Below are 19,139 nucleotides of genomic sequence, written 5' to 3'. Positions count from 1 at the left end.
TATCTGCAATGCAGATAAGAAAGAAGTTTTAATAGACTTATTTTTTTTGTATTTGTATTTTATTTTTTAAATTGTTTTTGGAAAAATTTCAAGATAATTTATATAGAGAATAGTATAAATGAACCCATTTTGTACCCTCACATGTTGCCCAACCTTAGAATTATTTTGAATAAAACCGTAGAGACCATTTCATTTTACTTGTAAATATCCTAGCTGTCACACTTAAAAAATACATATATATAGTTTTATTATATATGAAATCGTGTATAGTTACCATATCATCAGAAATCCAGGCAGTGTTCAAATTATCCACTCTTATAATTTTTGTAACAGTTTTTTGAATCAGAATCCAAATAAAGGCCATGCATGCAGTTGATTAGTTCGGTCATTTAAGACTCTGTTGGCTCCTACTCAAACACACATAGAGACACACAATTTGTTTGTTGCAGAAGTTAGGTCATTTATCCTACAGGGTTTTCCATAGTATGGATTTTGCTGCTGGAATCTTTGGGTTATCTTTTTTCTTATATTTTTGGATCATGTTTATGTTGGTCAGTAAAAATATATTTTAGGAAGTATTGTCTACTTTTATCAGGAGGCATACAATTTGGGTACTCTGTTCATCTCAATATCCACTGATGAACATTGTTTAAATCGATTATTTTAATTAGGGATTGCAAACTGATGATATTTTAACATTCTTTTTTAATTTATTAGCTGGGATACTCCTACTTCATCAGCTATTTGATTACCCTGAGGTACAGTTAGTTCTTATAGGGAAGATGGGACAAGTGCTTGATTTTTTTCATTATGTATCAGTTACCAACACAATGATTTGCTTGCCTAACATCCTTCAAAGGTGACCAATGAGTTAGTTTTTAAATATTATGAATGTATGGATTTAAAGACATGTCATATATCAGTCTATTACCATTGTTATTCTTATCAGTGTTCTAATTATACTGTATTTGACTAGTAGTTTTTTTAATACAGCCCTAATAATCTTTGTTTTCTGGTAGGACAAGATGTTCCAAAATCATCTTATACATTTCGAGACCCAGACTTGGAATCAGCCATTTGTCCAAGAGCTCTGATTCCTTTTTGTAGGAAAGAGTAGAGACCATAATCTGGGTGTAGCAATAGACTTAAAGGTTATATAATAAAGAGTAAAATAAGAAACAATGTATAAATCTAGTCCTGATACAGCAGTTTTCCATGTACATAGATATGGAGAGGTGGAAGTAGAGTTTTTTCTAAATAATAATAAACCTAAATGAAACTTTCCTTCCACTTCAGAGTTTATTATGTTTTGTTACAAAATTGTCTGCTCAGATTGTTTTCAATGACATCACTTGGCCTTCTCTGGGTAACGCCACTATCTCATGCAATGAAGAGCTGCAGTTCAGTATGTGCTAATCGACAAAAAGCAAAGCCAGCTACAGATTAAAATTTCACAGTAAATCTTAAATCCATTTACAAATCAACAAAAGTTGACTATAAAAGCCTCTAAAATCAGCTAAAAGGTTTGGGATTAGCAAAAGCAGAACAGGAAACTCTGACCTTGGATAGAACACCTTTCTCACATATGTTTCCTCATTTATAAATTAAAGTCTTGAATTAGAGATTATTTCTAGCATCTGAGTCTTTCAGTACAAAACTTTTCATTATTGGTTTTTTTTTTTTATTTATTTTTGAGACAGAGTCTCACTTTGTTGCCCAGGCTAGAGTGAGTGCTGTGGCATCAGCCTAGTTCACAGCAACCTCAAACTCCTGGACTCAAGCGATCCTACTGCCTCAGCCTCCCGAGTAGCTGGGACTACAGGCATGCGCCACCATGGCTGGCTAATTTTTTCTATATATATTAGTTGGCCAATTAATTTCTTTCTATTTATAGTAGAGACAGGGTCTTGCTCTTGCTCATGCTGGTCGCAAACTCCTTACCTTGAGCAATCCACCCGCCTTGGCCTCCCAGAGTGCTAGGATTATAGGCGTGAGCCACTGCGCCCGGCCTCATTATTGTTTTTGAGTTATTCTTTTCCTGTCTCATTCATTTATTCTTAAAATTTTTTTTAGCCACTTAGTGCTAGACAATATTTTAGGTGGCAGAAATAGTAGGAAAAAAAATCTCCAAATTCCTTATCCTCATACCCTGCTAAGAGGAGATAATTCTCTCATTTATACATTATATGAGCCTATAATGATAACAGTCCTAAAATTCACCTTAGTGTTTTCTATTCACTTTTTGAGAGGCGCGCCATTATTGATACAAAAAGCAATATCGCTTTCCCATAACAAAAAACAGATTGCATAAACTTTCTGACACTGAGAAACTTTACTGGTGCTACTCACTTTTTCTTTAACATGCAATTTTTTAGTTAAAAGTTTCTTGTTAAATTATTTTGGATGATTAAATATAGAAGTTAATTCAAATTCTGCATTTCATTTGCACTTTTTAAAAACCTCTCATGTTTTAAAATGTAGTGGTATTTATGGTTACCAGAATTAATGGAGTGTATACTGTAGTATTTATATATTGTTGCATTATATTCTCTTAAAAGGATATAAGTGATTCCGTTCATCTGATTTTCTACATAATGGTTTCATTTGAAATGATACATTGGTAAAAATATACATATTCATCTATAAAAATCACATTTTCCTTATTTAAAAGTTAAGTCTATTTTAAGCCTATATACAAAAAGTCAGAAATTTGTGTTAAAATGGAATTGGGTGGAGGAAAGCACAATTTCAGTAACAAGAATACTCCTAATTTTGTTTTTTTAATACTAACAAGAATAGAGGGATTTTTTTTTCACTATGATTTAACCTTCAATTAGTCTAATAAAGTAGCATATCACAGACTCTTCCTAGAGCTTAAGTAATTCACTTCTAGTAATAATAAGGTTTATATTTAAAGAGGTTGATTAGATGCATCTTTCAGCTCTAAGGATGCCATTTAGGGCAGCATTTTTTATACTGTAAAAATAATTGCTTAAAAGAGTTAACTCACAAAGTTTGTTCTCAAGGCATAGGAGTGTAAAAAGCCCTAATATAGTAAAATTAATATGCTGACCATGAGTCCCATTATATTCCTCTAAAGACACTTACATTCCTAGATTTCTACAATGACAGGATAGACTGGCTCTAAGATGGTTATCAATCCTTGTATTTTGTGATATTCTAAAGGATCAAAGTTATGTTGCTATTTTATACAGCATACATTGTGTAATTTTTTGGTTAAGAATTTATTCCTTTAGACAAGAACTTCTTTTGTAATATATGTGGTGTTCACCTGCCTGTAGTTACCCATTTTTGGGGGGAGTGGGTAGCTTTTCTTCCTGCTGCTGCTCTCATATCCACATAAACCCCACATGATATGTGTGTGTAGGTTTTGGTATGTGACTGTACAGTCTCTCTTCATTTTGTACTCAATGAAGTGAAGAATTTCTTTCTATCCTTAATCAGCTTTTATAACTGCCAGCCAAATATTGTTTTGCACACATTACAGTAGGCTCATCCATTTTTCTCTAGAACTGTTCTGTGTAGTACAGTAGCCACGAGCCCCCAGTGGCTGTTAGGCACTTAAAATGTGGCTGGTCTGAATGGAGATGTGTTATAAGGGGTAAAATACAAGTTGGATTTTGAAGTTTTAATATGAAAAAAGAATCTGAAATACCTCAATGAGTTTTTACATTTATTATATCTTAAAATGATAATATTTTAGATATGTTAGGGTATATGAAATAAATTATTAAAATTAATTTCACCAGTTTCTTTTTTACTTAATGTGGTTTTTAGAAAATTTTGAATTACATATGTGTCTCACATTGTATTCTATTGGACAGTGCTACCCTAGAGTAGTGTAACACTAATCATTATGCAGGCAGCCACATTTCTATCTTTGTATAACAGATAGTTCTCGTCCAGACTTTATTCCCCAGTGTTCCTTGGTCTAAACTACATATAGTTGCTAGCTTGCTATGTGCCATTGCCATCCCTGTGTGTGACTTGGGAGTAGGCTTCTCTCTTCTACATACAGATTCAATAAGTGTCATTACAATGTCATACCCAGTACCCCGCTCATAAAAAAGATTTAGACTATCAGCATGAGTGAAACCATTGCCTTTGTCGTAGAGTCATTGAGCATTTAAAAAAATAATCTTAACGTTATGAGGATTATATTACTTTATGTATCTTTAGCTATGAGCTTTGTAAATGAGTGTTACATACAAAATAAATGTTAATGAGGAAAACCTAACTGTTTTGCTGCAGTAAACACTAAGTTATGGTTTTATTGCTGTAACTGATAACACTAGATATTATACATGAATATTAGAATAAGAAACATACTTTGTATTTTATTACTGTTGAAAATGTGGTTAGCATGTAATTCATAGTATAGTTATGACATGCTATACTTGTTTTATTGCAAATTTTAAGATGTATATAATAGCCAGCAAACTCCCACTTAAACTGAGATAGATCAAAACAGAGGTTATGTTTTAATCTCATATAATTTGGCATAAGTCCTATATGTACCATACTTTAAAGCATTATTCAGTTTTTTAATGTAAAGCATTCTTTTAAAAAACCTAGATCTGAGTTTGAATATTGAAAATTCTCAAAACTACATATTTTACATTTCAAATGATCAGCAATAAGATTATAATTACATCTGGTGTAAATAGTAGCTGAGGAGTAAAATATTTATTTGATCATTACAGCAATGTCTCTTGTAAAATACCAATTTTCTCTTAATTTTTAGGAAACCAGAATTCGGGCAATGGATAAGGATTCCAAGAAAAGAATCCGTAGTTTCTCTGTCATCAACCCTGTTGCTGGACAAGCTATAACTCAGATTTTTGCAGTTGACGATAGAGAAGATATTCAGAAGTGGATGGAAGCCTTCTGGCAGCATTTCTTTGATCTTAGTAAGTAGATATTTTCATTTTCTAGTAGTATATTCTTCATATAGCCTGTAAGGATGCACACAGCAATCTAAATATTAAAATTATAATTTTACAGTTTGTAGCAAGAATTTTTTTATGCTGTTGAAAAAAGGTAGTATATCATCAATGCATTGGTGCTTTTTTTCAATCTCTTGATTGATAGCCTGAAACTGACTATTGAATTCTTAGCATCCTTATCTTATTCTTCAAGTTCCTTTGGTTGCTAAAACAACCAGACCACATTCTCTCAAATATTAGATTTTAACCACTTCACACAATGTGTTTGATTCAAGAGGTAAGAAGCCTTTTAAGGAGCAAAAACCTTTTCCAGGATGATGATTCTAAAATATTGAAATGTTCAGAAGGAGTCTCATTTTTATGTAACCTTCTGTTAAGTCCAGATTTGTTATAATATCATCCTGGACATCATCCAGAGAGATTTTTTTTAAGACCACACATATGGTTTGTTCATCTTATTAATACAGTCCAGTGACATGGATTATAAAAAGCAGTGCTATGGCCATAGTAATGTAATAGGGTTCTAGTGTATAAAATATATGAGGTTCTAATATTTAATTCTCAAGAAAGAATTTTATCAACAGGAAAATATTACAGTTTTATTTGTTCTTTGTCTCTACTGACAATAAATTTAACAGCATATTTATTATCTACCATTTTATATTGAAAATGTAGACTGTTGATGGCTATTTTTTATCAAATTAGCCTACTATTAGATTGAACCAGCATTTTATGTTTATAGAATGCTATTCTATAGAATTAGTAGAGCCATTTCTAAACAATGGAAAGTTATTTCCATAACTCCTAGAAATAATCTAGAGATATTTAGGAATTCTGTTATCTGGAACACTATGAAGAGTTAATACCTGCAGTCTTTAAGTTAATTTTTTAAGGCCTACTGTGATTCACAGCCTCACCAAGTATTAATTATAGTGATGGTTGGGGAAGAGGCAAGAAAGGGAACTACATTTACTAATTATTTCCCATATTCCAGATGACTTCATTTATTTCTCATAACATCCTTGTGAGGTAGAAGTTATTTCCTTCTGTTCTAAAGATGAGAAAACTTAATCCTGAAGAGGTTTCTGGTTGATGGCATTGAACTAGAGGATTCCCTCCATGGCCTTCTTGGATTCTTTAGGATATGTTTTCCCTAAGTACCATCTCTAGTCACTCAATAAATGTTTAAATGTTTAAATATTTGTTCCATACTTATCAGCATGTACTACATTTATTTAGTCAGAAATTTCAGCAGATCTTAGGTGAGTAATCTAAAAGACAGAAACTTCCTTTATTTTGTTGATCATAGATAAAATTTTAACTGCTTTCCTAAATATTCTGATTTAGAGAGTCTGTCTTACAAAAGACTATGTTATTTTTAGAAATGATTCTAGTATTTTATAAACTGTATTTGTGTAAAAGCAGGAGGGTGGGATAAATGAAGGGTGTAATGCCAGAATATAGTAGTCCGCATATCAGCTACTATTAGATGATAAGCTCATGTTTTCATTATCTAGATTATGTGAAATAATTTATCATGCTAAAGTGGGGAGCTGGAGGGATAAGAATCTCATGACATTTTTGTACTGTCAAAATAATAAGAAAGTGATAACAACTTGGTTCTCAGGTCTGCTTACTTCTTTGGTATTTAATGCTTTTTTTTTTTTTTTTTGCATAAACACTGCCAGCCTATGTAATTTTTAAAGTACAAATTCTATTACATCTATACTTCAGTATGGAGATGTGAAGCAAAGATGGAAGTGTTTATATATTATCCTAAAACTTGACTTGTACATTAAAATTTTTACTTTTCTAGTGACAGGTGTGGCCTCTTGTCATGTTGATTGAAGTATGGTGTATATAACAAAGTAGAGGATAGACATCCAGGACAGAATAAAGTGAGAATAATTTAATATCTGTAGCAAATTTCAATTCTTTGGTCCCACTTAAGAGTAGAAAACCAGGAGGGTGAGAGAATTAATGAGAAAACATTGATGGAAGTAGGTCTGTTTAGCCTGGGGAAGAATAGCCAGTGGCGGGGGAGGGGGGGGAAGATTGAGGAACAAGGAGGATGTAATAGCTATTCTTGATACTTGAGAGGTAACAAACACATAAAAGAATGACACTTGTTCATGATGGTCAATAGGGCTAGAGCTAGAACGGTGGTTTGAGGATATAAAAAGTTAAAATAGACTTGGAACATTAAGTTTTTTCAAATATTTAATAATATAACTATTGAGTTACATTAGCAGCTTAGCATAATAATTTTGACTGGGAACATTATAACAATAAATAGTATTGTGGGAAACATCTTCAATATATAGATTGTTATATGAGTAAAACATATCCATTTAATATTTCATATTGGCCCTTTGTTTTCATGTTAGCATATTGGCTATCTTGTATAACTATGCATACAGATTTTATTTACCAGCAAAATAAATGTTGCAGTTGTATAGTCTTGACCAGTGAACATACCACATTTGTACCTCTGACTTTAGTAACACGTGGAATAATGTGGCATTATATTCCAATTTTCATTATGATTAGTATTCTACTGGTTTAACAATGAAATACTTTCATCTGTCAATATAGAGAAAACATTGTACTTTATAATAAATTTGTCTAAAACTGTGACAGAAATGTTTGCCAGTTTAAAGTGTTTCATTATTTTTCCATTAGATAAGGGCTTTTTTTCCTGCCCCCAAGAAGAAAAAACTGGCTTTTATATATTTATCTAAAAGAGGAAGTGGAGGGAGGAATAAGTTATCAGATCTCAGATCCTACTAGATTTAAATTCTGGAGAGCAACCATTGAAGCCTACTCAGGAATTTATTCCCTTTGTGAGTTGCTGTGTAGGTTATTTTGAAATTTTTACCATATTCTGTACTTAGCACCATAACAAAACATACCAAAAGGCTTTTTTATGTTTCTTAACTATTTAAGGTAATAGATTTAAAATTTATGCATAGGTACTATATTATCATAACAATATATTTGACTAAAAATAATAAAAATGAATAAATAATTTGACTAAACATGAAATATCTTTAATTTTTAAGCTATGGAAAATAACCAAGTTGAATATTGAATATGGATATTGAGAACATAATAGTAATAAAAGGAAGAGAAATGTAGATCATAAATCAATCTAAAAAGGCACATGAATGTATTACATTTACTTTTCTGCTACTGTAAGACAGGCTGTAAGAATGGTGAACCTCAATAAATTCCTTTTATAAATTTATGTATACATAGTGTCAAACACAGTTTTTATCTAGCATGCAGGTATGCAATAAATATGGAAAGGTTAAATTTTTTGATAGCTGCTCAGGAGAAATAATTCTGAAAATTTTGTTTTAAGATTAAAATAGTGTGAAACATAATTAAAAGAAAAGTTAATAATATCCCCACTTTTAAATTTTAACTTATAATAATAGTTGAAATAATTTATTAAGAATATTTTTTTCTTATTCCAAATTCCTAATGGTTTTATTTAAAATGTCTTTCCTAAAACAGATTAGGCTCAGAATTTTATTGAGTGAATGTAGTAATAGGGTTTTTATATACATTTTATTTAAATGAAAATATGTTTCTCTACAACAGTTAGATGATTTTGAAAAGCATGATCATCTTAAAGAGACAGTTGTTAAATAAACAATTATTATTTCTTAAGTAAAATTTTCAAAGTTAAAGCCATTTTTGAGAACCACTGCTTCTTAGATTTTTTTCCTTCTAGGTAGTTATAGTTCAGTTAATTTTTAACCTTTCAACTATCTTAATTTACTTGATGTTTTCATTTATCATTTAAAAGAAAAGAACTTGTACAAACTTTTGCCATGAATAGAAATTTTAAAGTAGTTATTGACCATTTAGTGCAATAGTAAAGTATTTACTATCCTGGAGATCTTAGGAAATCTGTGTGTAGAACTCTGTTTTTTAAAGAGATTACTTTCATGCCCAGAATTAGACTTTGAAATTATGGGTAGTACTAGGTTTTTGTGTAAGGTCCCTTAAAATAATGCTTTATAAATTCACTTTTATTTTTCAAAGCAAAACATGTTGATATCTATTCAAAATGAAATATATATCTTCACATTTATGTTTTAAACTAGCCTGCTTTTTTTCTGCCTTTCTTAGGCCAATGGAAGCACTGTTGTGAAGAACTTATGAAAATTGAGATTATGTCACCACGGAAACCACCTTTGTTCTTGACAAAAGAGGCGACCTCAGTCTACCATGATATGAGTAAGTGGGGTTTGTCTTTTCTAAGCTGCAGGATAACAAAAACAACATTGTCCATACTCGAGCAGCTTATTCTATTGACATTAAAATGCTAAAATTTTCAGAACACAATCAAAATGAATAAAAAGAGACTATGATTATAGACTGAGGAACTCATGTTTAATAGATGAATTAATACAAAATTAATGAATATACATTTTTTCATAGTTTGAATGCTTAAGATCAAACAAAATTTTAAGGCTTAAAATGAATAAAGGAACAGTGAAAATAAATATTACCTGATAGCTGATGAAAATTCTGAAAATATAAACTTGAAGATTCTACAATGTAATCATGTTCAGTAATTTTTTCTATATTTTATTAAATTTGTTTTTAAGTAGTGTTGATAAATGAATATTAATGAATGGAAGCTTTCATCTATGGCCAAAAAAATTAAGTTTAATACTTCGGAAAATTTAAAGTTTCTAGACTCATTAATATTCCATTTTCCCACACTTTGAGGGGTGTTTGTTTATTTTATGGAATGGCCTCAGTGAATAGTATTGGGAAAAGTGTATTCCAGGCCTAAATTCTAGTCTAATTTGCCACTATTGTACCTGCACATACCTGTACTTGAAAATATAAGATTAAAAATGGTACATTTGGATTTACACAGCTGAAAATACCAATAATTTATTTAATAGACATTTATATCTGTTCTCTTATTTTTCCCAGGGAAAATTTTACCTAAACCCTTATCATCAAAGTGGTATGAGGGGTTTACTCTTATTTCCCTGGATTTTTGGTTTGGGCTTTTTTTTTCCCTTTTAACAGAGACTCTGCTGGTCTACAGGAAAGAAAACTGTGATCCAGTTACGGTCATCCCATTTTATACATTAAGCTTTTGTATAAAGGGAACCCACTCTTACCTAGAAGTCCGAATAAGGTTTTAAATCCAAGAAAACTTATCTAATAAATAATTAATCTATATAATTTTTAAAAATACTCATATAACTCTAATTCTTTCAAAGCTGGATTTTACTAATTTATTTAGGAATATATTTATGTGTGTGTATATATATATGCTATATATTTTATATACACTATGTTTTTTAGGTATATATGTGCATATATATATAATATGTATATAGTGCAGTACATGATCTCCTTTTTTTTTTTGGTTCTCTTGGTATAATTATTTTTACAAGTACATACTTTATTGCTTATTGCTTATCCTAATCTAAGTTTTTGATGACCATTATATATAACATACTCATTTGGAAAATAATAACTTATTCACATAAAGTACATATTATTGCTTTTTAATTTTTTCATATATTTTTAAAATTATTTCAGGCATTGATTCACCAATGAAACTTGAAAGTTTAACTGATATAATACAAAAAAAAATTGAGGAGACAAATGGACAGTTTCTTATTGGTCAGCATGAAGGATCCTTACCACCTCCTTGGGCCACACTCTTTGATGGTAATCATCAAATGGTCATCCAGAAAAAGGTTTTGTCTCCTGCAGGCGAGCAGTTACATGATGGGAAAGGGAAAAAGAGACGAGCGCCCCTGCCCCCTTCTGACAAACCTCCATTCAGCTTAAAAACACAGAGCAATGCAGATCAATTTGTTAAGGACAACTGGGGAAAAACAAGTGTACCTCAGACCTTGACTTTGGAAACCAAACTATCAACCCTAATGCATCACTTACAGAAACCAATGGCTGCTCCTCGAAAACTGCTTTCTGCCAGGAAAAATAGTTTAAGTGATGGTGAGCGCGCAGACACTAAAACCAATTTTGAAGCCAAGCCAGTGCCAGCTCCAAGGCAGAAATCCATCAAAGACATTTTGGACCCTCGATCGTGGTTGCAGGCACAAGTATAGAAAATCCTTAATGTATAAAACATTTAACAAAATCTATAGATATGAGGCTTAATTCTGGGGTATTATAAATATAGTAATATATAATTATAATAGGTAATTATGATAGTGATTTACATCAATAATTAGTAAGCTGTTAGATATAGAAAAACATCTTGTAATGAAGAAATGGATTTCTCGTTTACTTCTGATCTTCAGAATATAACTGATTTCCCCAGCAGAGTGCAAGAGGCAGTTGATAGACAATATCCTAATTGTTGGAAGGGTTAATTTATTCCTAAATTAGTACCAGGCAGTGAATAAGCACTAGGCGGAAGAAAGCATTAAAATTTCTGTTGGGGAGAGACTGTCTAGTAATTTAAAATGTGTTAAATATGAGCCATATTCTCATTGTAAGAATTTTAATACTAATGGAATGTTTCAAAGGTTTTATTCAAACCACAAATTATAGAATCCACCCAAGAAAATTTTTTACTTAGCATTCTGGAATTCTCATCTAATGGTTCACTGGCTCTCCTCTATTGTTTAACTCACTAGTTTATAGGCCTGACCTTTTAAATTCCTGGGATAAATTTTGGAATATTAAATTCTTCATCTTTAAAGGGAATTTGTAATGTGCTATTCAAAGTTGTTTCCTTGATGAGCCCTGAAATCCTGTTGACATTAACTCTCATAAATGAAGCATAACTTTTATTAGATTAGAGAAATGGTAGATGAAATGTTCTTTACATCCAATTTTCTGTGTGTGGTGCTAATTTCCATTGTGACTTTGGAATTTGAGGAAGTGAGTAGCTGATTAACACTTTAAAATTCATTTAATACTTATTTAAAAAGCAGATGGGAGATTCAAAAATATCAGAAAAGTTGGCCATGGTAATAATTTTCAGAATTAATCCTTTTTTTCAAAATTTTAATTAGATTTCCTTTTGCTAGTAAGGATTGATGTCTGCTATTGATATTATTCATTAAAAGTCATTCTTACAATAATGACATTGGAATCATTTCCATAGGAGGTAATTTCCATAGCAACTAATCATAGTGACCCAAACAGGATTATAAAATCAAGTGAGGAATAAATAGCAAGGGAAGAATACCTTAAAGGAACAAAAAATCCATTTTTTACAATAATACTTGTAAACAGGAGCCGAATGGTTTTAAAAATCTGATCAGTATTTCCAAATACAACAGTTTCCATAAGGTGTCAGCAATAGCACTAAAAATCTCAAATCACACTGAACCCTAAATGTCATTGCAAGAAATAAAAATATAAGAATTAAATTACTGCCCTGTATATAATCTCTAGAGATCTTTTTAAAGCTAGTAAGAACTCTATTTGGATCAGAACTGCATTATTACAAAATAAAATGAACACTTGACCCAAAAAAACATTAATTTAAATGGAGTCTTTCATTATTTTTAGATAGCAGAGTCTTTTTCATTTATAGAGAATGATGTAACTGCCAGGTCACTTTTGTGTTTGCCCAGGACTCCTAGTAAGAATTGGAACTTGAGGGAATAATGACACAAAAGATCTCTTGTGACTGGCAACACTAGGACAGACATAGTATTTGGTGAAAAGAAAACGCTATATGGTTGCCTGATGGAATTTAGAGATAACCACATGTATGAAAGCCTGAAAAGGTAGATTAATTTATTTTTTCTAACTAAAAGGCTCTCATAAATTTCTGTTGTAATTGCCATTTCAGTAAATGACATATTAAAAATCTAAAGGATATTATCATTTGAATTTTTATTTTTTCAAATCTCACTGCTGTTTTTGACAGTGTTTGTGACTGTCATTGCCACTAAATTATTGAGCTAGAAGATGCTGCAGGCAAAACTGTTTCTGAAACTGGCATCTAAGCATTCTTTTTTTTCCTAGTTGGTGCCTTCCTTTATTACAAACCAGTATTAAAACTTCCAAATTATTAATATATTCTTGTCATTTCTCCTCATGCAAATTATAGCAGGAAGAATTTAAGTTGTACAGGAAAAAGAATTTATTCAGACAGAAATTACCTAGCAGTTGTCCCCTCAGAGGCGTAAAGCCCTTCTTCCTAGAACAATTTAGGTGAAGTCTGACCAAGGACCACTCCTCCGCCAAATTATTTAGTCTGTTTCTGGGGGCCCATTTTACTGTATGTTACAAAGCCTTTGAAATCAGCCTAGAGTCTTCAGCTGTGCTTTTTTTGACCGTTGTGCTCATGAAATGCTAATTCACCCCTGCCCCAAATGACAGTTATATTATAAAATTGATTTTTCTTTCTTTCTTTTTCCTTCCTTCCTTTCCTTTCTTTCCTATCTTCCCCTTCCTCCTTTGCCTCTCTCCCTCTTTCTCCTTCTTTCCTTCACAATTAAAAAAAAATCTAAAAATACTAAGTTTAACACTATATCAAGGAGTTCATCAGAAGAAGTATTTGTTTTCACATTTCCTAAATCAGAAATGTATGACAGATATGCTATGTAATATGAAAAATGTTTCTACTTTTTATGAGCTGGCTTTTACATTCCTTGTTTGTCCTTTTGTTTCTTGATATATGCAGACTATAAATTTGAAACAAAGAGCTGTCAGATCTTGATAATATTATAATTGGAGAAACGTAATGGAATAGATATTTTATGATATGATAATTCTGATGATCTGAAATAATGTCTTAGAGACTTAGACAATTACATTTATATTTCAAGCTCTGGGATATAAATTACTTACAATAGCATTAAGATAGTATTACTTTTAATTGCCACAAAGTGATGTGTTTTTTTTTATTTTCATATCTTACAAGGACAAAGGAGGCTTTTTTTTTAAATTATAAATGTACACCTCCTAAGGTAAATAGTCTTTCAAAAATATTGGGCCTGCCAACTCTTGCTGAGTTTTGTTAAATTCTCCTTAACTATCTGCAGTGCTCCCTGACTTCTTTTAAATGGATGTGAGTATATGTGGAAAACTAAATCCATTTATTATAAATGCCTTATCTTTACCCTTTAGGATCCTAATAAATGCATTTTACCTGGTACTACTTATTAAAAATGGAAGCTGTCTTGAATTAGAGACAACTCATGTAAGGTAGGTTAAGCAGTCAAATATTTCTTTAGGCTTATGTTCTGCACCTTAGCCACCTACTGAGAAGTTAATTAATTCAGTCCAAAATGAAATTATAGGGCAGTTTGGTGCAGTTTATGTTAAATGCCATTTGAATATAATCACCTGTTACAATGAATGAGGTACAACCATACTAGCTAGGGATAGAGTGGTGCACCATGACCAAGAAGAGAAATACTTTTTCAGGAAAAATACCTGTTCCTGTAGTCCAAATTTATCAAAACTCATTGTCTTTTTAGAATGAATTATTGAGCAGTAACTAAATTTTAACTGATAACCATTTATATTCTAGTAGTTACCTTCACTGTTCTGTTAGTCTTAAACTGTAATATATAGAGTTGACATTTTGCAACATTTCAAAGGCACTATTATCTTTAAATGTTTACATGTTTATATATGACTGCTCCATTGCTAATAACAGTCATATGAAAACTATTTTAGATCATGCATGTTCTTAGTTAACACTGGGAAGGATGTGACCTTTTGAGTTGTTAAAAGACAAATTTTCCTTTGGAAATACATTAGGGTGTGTTGTTTTCTGACATAGTTGTATAATTGGCATTGTAATTTTTATTTTTTAATTAATGTAGATCAAACTTTCTGGGTTAAAATAAAGTATATCATGGACATATATATTTTTTTAAGTAACAAAGGTATTTGGTAAGGAAGCCTAAGTCATGTGATTAAAACTTCTATACATAAAAGAACTGATTCATGAAGATATTTTCAAACATTTTTCCTTATGGTCCCCCCTCTGAGCTAAATCAAGAGAAGTAGACAGTGTGGTAGAATTAATTTAATCAGAGAAAGACATACCTAGTAGCTGGTGCTAATTATTATAAGACTAACATTCTGATAGCCTTGGTATAATTAATGTTTATTAAAATGTTTGCATGTAATCTTTCTTAAAGCATACTCTTTTAAAAATCCATTGATGTAATCTTACTTTTAGTTTAGTGGTCCAGAATTTTCCCAGAGTGTAAGTCAATCTAATAATAAATTAGGTACCCAGGATATTCAGTTGCTGTTAACCACAGGGAGACTCCCTGATTTTAATGCACCTCCCTCAGTACTTAATTTATTCCCATGGAGCACCTCAGGGAAGGGGGAGAGAAATGAGCAATCCTGGCTCAATTATATTATTTCAACATTTATTTCTAAATCTGTAGTATGAGCAGAAATATTTAATTTTTTAAAAAATAACTTCTCTTTCTCTAAAGAGAAAGGCCTGCTAATCAATGTGCTTACACAAACAAAGTACCTATAGGAAAAATCATTCCAGATCTTACTGAAAATTGTATTTTAAATTGCAGCAGTTTGCTTTTGAGAGATATAGTAATCTCTTAATGTAACTACTAAAGGAGAGGTTAATTGAAAAGATCTTGTGTATACATAATTATCCTATGTCATAAGCATGTTTGAAGATATCAAAATTTTGTTGAAGATGGATAGTTTTCTGTATTGTATCAAAATATTTTTGTCTACTCAAAAGAAAAAAAAATTGTTTTGTAAGTAAATGCTTTTTTTGTTGAACTTAATAAACATTTTAACTTAGTTGTAACAATTTCACAATTTTATATTAAAGGGGAGAAAAAGTATTAAAATGAATTATCCACTTACCTCATATATTAAAACATTTTATATATATAAAATATAAAACTGTAGATATTATATACATACATATTCATACATATACTACAGTAGATTTTTCATTCCAGGTATTTTCAATTAGTTTTAAAGGATTTTAATGTGCTGCCAATAGTAGCGGAGTAAAAGTCCAAACCACTTTCCACAGTTTACGGAAACTTTTACAACCCTGCTCCAACCTGTCACACCTACTAGGCACTTAGTGCCCAGTTCATATGATTGTAGGACTAGCTGTTGACTAGGGTCACTCTGAGCTCTTAGAGACCACTCTCCAGTCCTTGCATGTGGCCCCTTCAATCTTCAAGGCCAGCAACAGTATATCAAATCCTGCTTGTGCTTCACATCTCCTGACTTTTTCATCTGCTACCAGTTAGAGAAAATGCTTTGCTTTTAAAAGGGCTTTAAAAGTGATTGGATGAGGGATGTCCACCAGGATAATTTTTCTTTTGACTAATTCAAAATCAACTGATTAATAACCTTAATTACATCTGGAAAATCCTTTTGCATGTAATATAATCCTGGGTGTGATATCCCATCATATTCATAGGGCAAGAACCATTGAGTTGGAGGCACAGAATAATTAAGTAACTTTCCCAAGGCCTCACAGTAAGTGGTAAAGATGGGATTTGAACCTGATCAGTCATCATCCAGACTGAGCCCTCTCATCCTCCTCAGTGTGCCAACAGCCTCTAACAAACGTGAAATAGCAAAAAAGCATCAAGAGCAAGTTTTGCCAGACTGGCCTCCAAACTCTTTTTCCCTGGTAATGTGGTCACTTTGCATATACATTTGCATTACAGCCCCAAATGAAAATCCATTTCATTCGCAATTAGATCCAGCCTATTCTGTTCTGGGCATGACACCTGGTCCTGGGTTGAGGGAGCATTTGGGTATATGGAAACCTGACTGTACTACCAGTCTGTGGAAAGCGCTAATCAAAACATAATGGGGGCCAGGCGTCATGGCTCACACCTGTAATCCTAGCAGTCTGGGAGGCTGAGGTGGGTGGATCATTTGAGATTAGGAGTTCAAGACCAGCCTGAGCAAGAGTGAGACTCCGTCTCTACTAAAAAAAATAGAAAGAAATTAGCTGGACAACTAAAAGTGTATATATACATATATAAAATTAGCCGGGCATAATGGTGCACGCCTGTAGTCCCAGCTACTCGGGAGGCTGAAGCAGGAGGATTGCGTGAGCCCAGGAGTTTGAGGTTGCTGTGAGCTAGGCTGACACCATGGCACTCTAGCCCGGTCAACAGAGTGAGACTCAGTCTTAAAAAAAAACAAACATAAAGGGGAGGAAAAGATAAATTTTTTCCGAGACATCTGGGGAAAACTGGAAGACGTGGTATTTGATGCAGGCCTTGAAGGATGAGTTGGTCTTTGTTAATTACATTTCTTTACATAGAAGGCAACAAGCTAGTTTAAGCCGAAAAGAAAAAAAGAAGGAAAGGTTGGACAGGACAACTCAGGTGTCCTTAGCAACATGAAGATGGAAAGGATAAAGTCTGTTCTTCTAGCATGTTAGAATAGTCTTTTAGAGTAGTGACTTGGGGATACAAAATGAATCACAGACCTTAATTGCTTAGAACTGTGGATCTCAACCAGGGATCATGTTTGCCCACCACGGAACATTCGACAACATCCGGAGACATTTTTGATCATCACACTGCTGGTGGAAGGTGCTGCTCCCATCCAGTTGGAAGAGACCAGGGATGCTGCTGAACATCTTGTACACTGGACAGCTTCCCCACACCAACGAATCCAGCCCGAAACATCAGTAGTGCCAAAGCTGATAAACCCTGGCTTGGAATATGTGTGTTCGTATCACCTAAGTTGAAAAGCAATAAATGCAGTAAAAAAAAAAAAAAAAAAAAAAAGTAGAAAATATAATGGGAATACAAAGAAAAGAAAGTTCTTAGGAGGCATTTGGAAAGGCTTTTTGGAGGAAGTGACAGTTGAACTGGGTCTTGAAAGGCATGTAAGATTGTAGTACACTGACAGGGAAGAGAGTATTTTCAGCAGAAGGAACAGAATGAGCAAAGGGGCAGGAGCATTATGGTGGGTTAAAATGTGTTCACAAATTCTTAGAGATTCTTCACTTCAGAGATGGAGCCGAATTCTCTTCCCCTTAAACATGGGCTGGATTTAGTGATTCACTTCTAACACACGGAATATGGTGGAAGTGATACCATGTGACACATGAGGCTGGGTCAAAAAGACAGCTCACACCCAGCTGTCTCTCTTGGATCACTGACTTTGGGAAATCCAGCAGTTACACTCAAACAGTCCTGGGAGAAACCCATGTGGAGAGAAACTGAGTCCTCACCCCAATACCAGCTCCAACTTGCTAGTGAGACACGTGGGAGACAGATCCTCAAGTCTAGGCATGACTGTAACCTGAAAAATGTCAAGCTGGAACCACTCAGCTAAGCTGTTCCTAAATTCTTAACCCACAGTAACTGATAATAGGATAATAAATGCTTATTGTTTTAACCACTAAGTTTGGGGTAATTTATTTCCACAGCAATAGGTAAGAAAAAATGTGAAAATATAGCATATACCCATGAACTTGAAATGGTTTAGTTGCATATGGTTAGGAATTAGTGAGAAATAAGGTGAATGAGGCAGGTGGGGTCAGATCTTGGAAGGTCTGGAATGTCAGGCGGAAGTTTGCCTTTTATCTGGTAGGCTGAAGAAATTTGCCAGATGGGCTTTAGTATATCCCGATCACATCTTTGGCTGATTTGCTACAAATAGTGTTGGGGAGCATCCTCATTACTGAATTGTCTAGAAGAAAAAAAGCAGCCTGCAAATGCCACCACTATATATTAAGTTCACAAAGGGCAGGGGCCATTTTTTAGACATGCTTTAAAGATATATAAAGATGCTGAGAGGATCAGACCTCCCTTGGCTTTATTTTTCAATTTCTTAAAATCTTCTCACATATATATATCCGGGCCACTAATGTGACACTATTGACTCGATTTTTCTTACCTGCAAGCCTTCTTGCAAGGGGAGGGTGACACATTCAATTCCATCCACCTGAGCCAGCATGGCTGAGTTTATCAAATTCTCTTTTTAGTACACAAGAGGGAAGGAGAGGCCCGAAGGGTTGTGAAGGGTGACAGAGGGGTGAACAGATTGAAGGGAGGAAATTTCGGGGGCCTGGGGCAAACCTCATTTACCAGCGTCCAAGGGCTTGGAAAACAGTCCAGGATTCCTGCTTCCCTTGGATGGAAATGTAACGCTTTTTTTTTTTTTTTTTTGTAATTTGTGATGCCCAAATTGTTTCTTTTTTATTTTATT

The 19,139-nt window shown here is 32.9% G+C and overlaps 1 protein-coding gene across 1 annotated transcript in view; it reads left to right on the top strand.

Moving 5' to 3' along the window:
- The window catches only part of RTKN2 (rhotekin 2), a 76,682-nt gene extending 58,972 nt beyond the window's left edge, over window positions 1–17,710 (top strand). The window contains exons 10-12 of the mRNA XM_012762746.3: window positions 4,766–4,931; window positions 9,108–9,215; window positions 10,548–17,710. Coding sequence (XP_012618200.2) covers window positions 4,766–4,931; window positions 9,108–9,215; window positions 10,548–11,083 — 810 coding nt within the window. The 3' untranslated portion in view covers window positions 11,084–17,710. The remainder of the gene's footprint in view (window positions 1–4,765; window positions 4,932–9,107; window positions 9,216–10,547) is intronic.
- Window positions 17,711–19,139: the final 1,429 nt, after the last annotated feature.

The sequence above is a fragment of the Microcebus murinus genome, chromosome 14 (assembly GCF_040939455.1).
Source record: "Microcebus murinus isolate Inina chromosome 14, M.murinus_Inina_mat1.0, whole genome shotgun sequence".
NCBI lineage: Eukaryota > Metazoa > Chordata > Mammalia > Primates > Cheirogaleidae > Microcebus > Microcebus murinus.
Note: the sequence above shows the minus strand (reverse complement) of the source record. Positions and strands in the feature narration are given on the sequence as shown.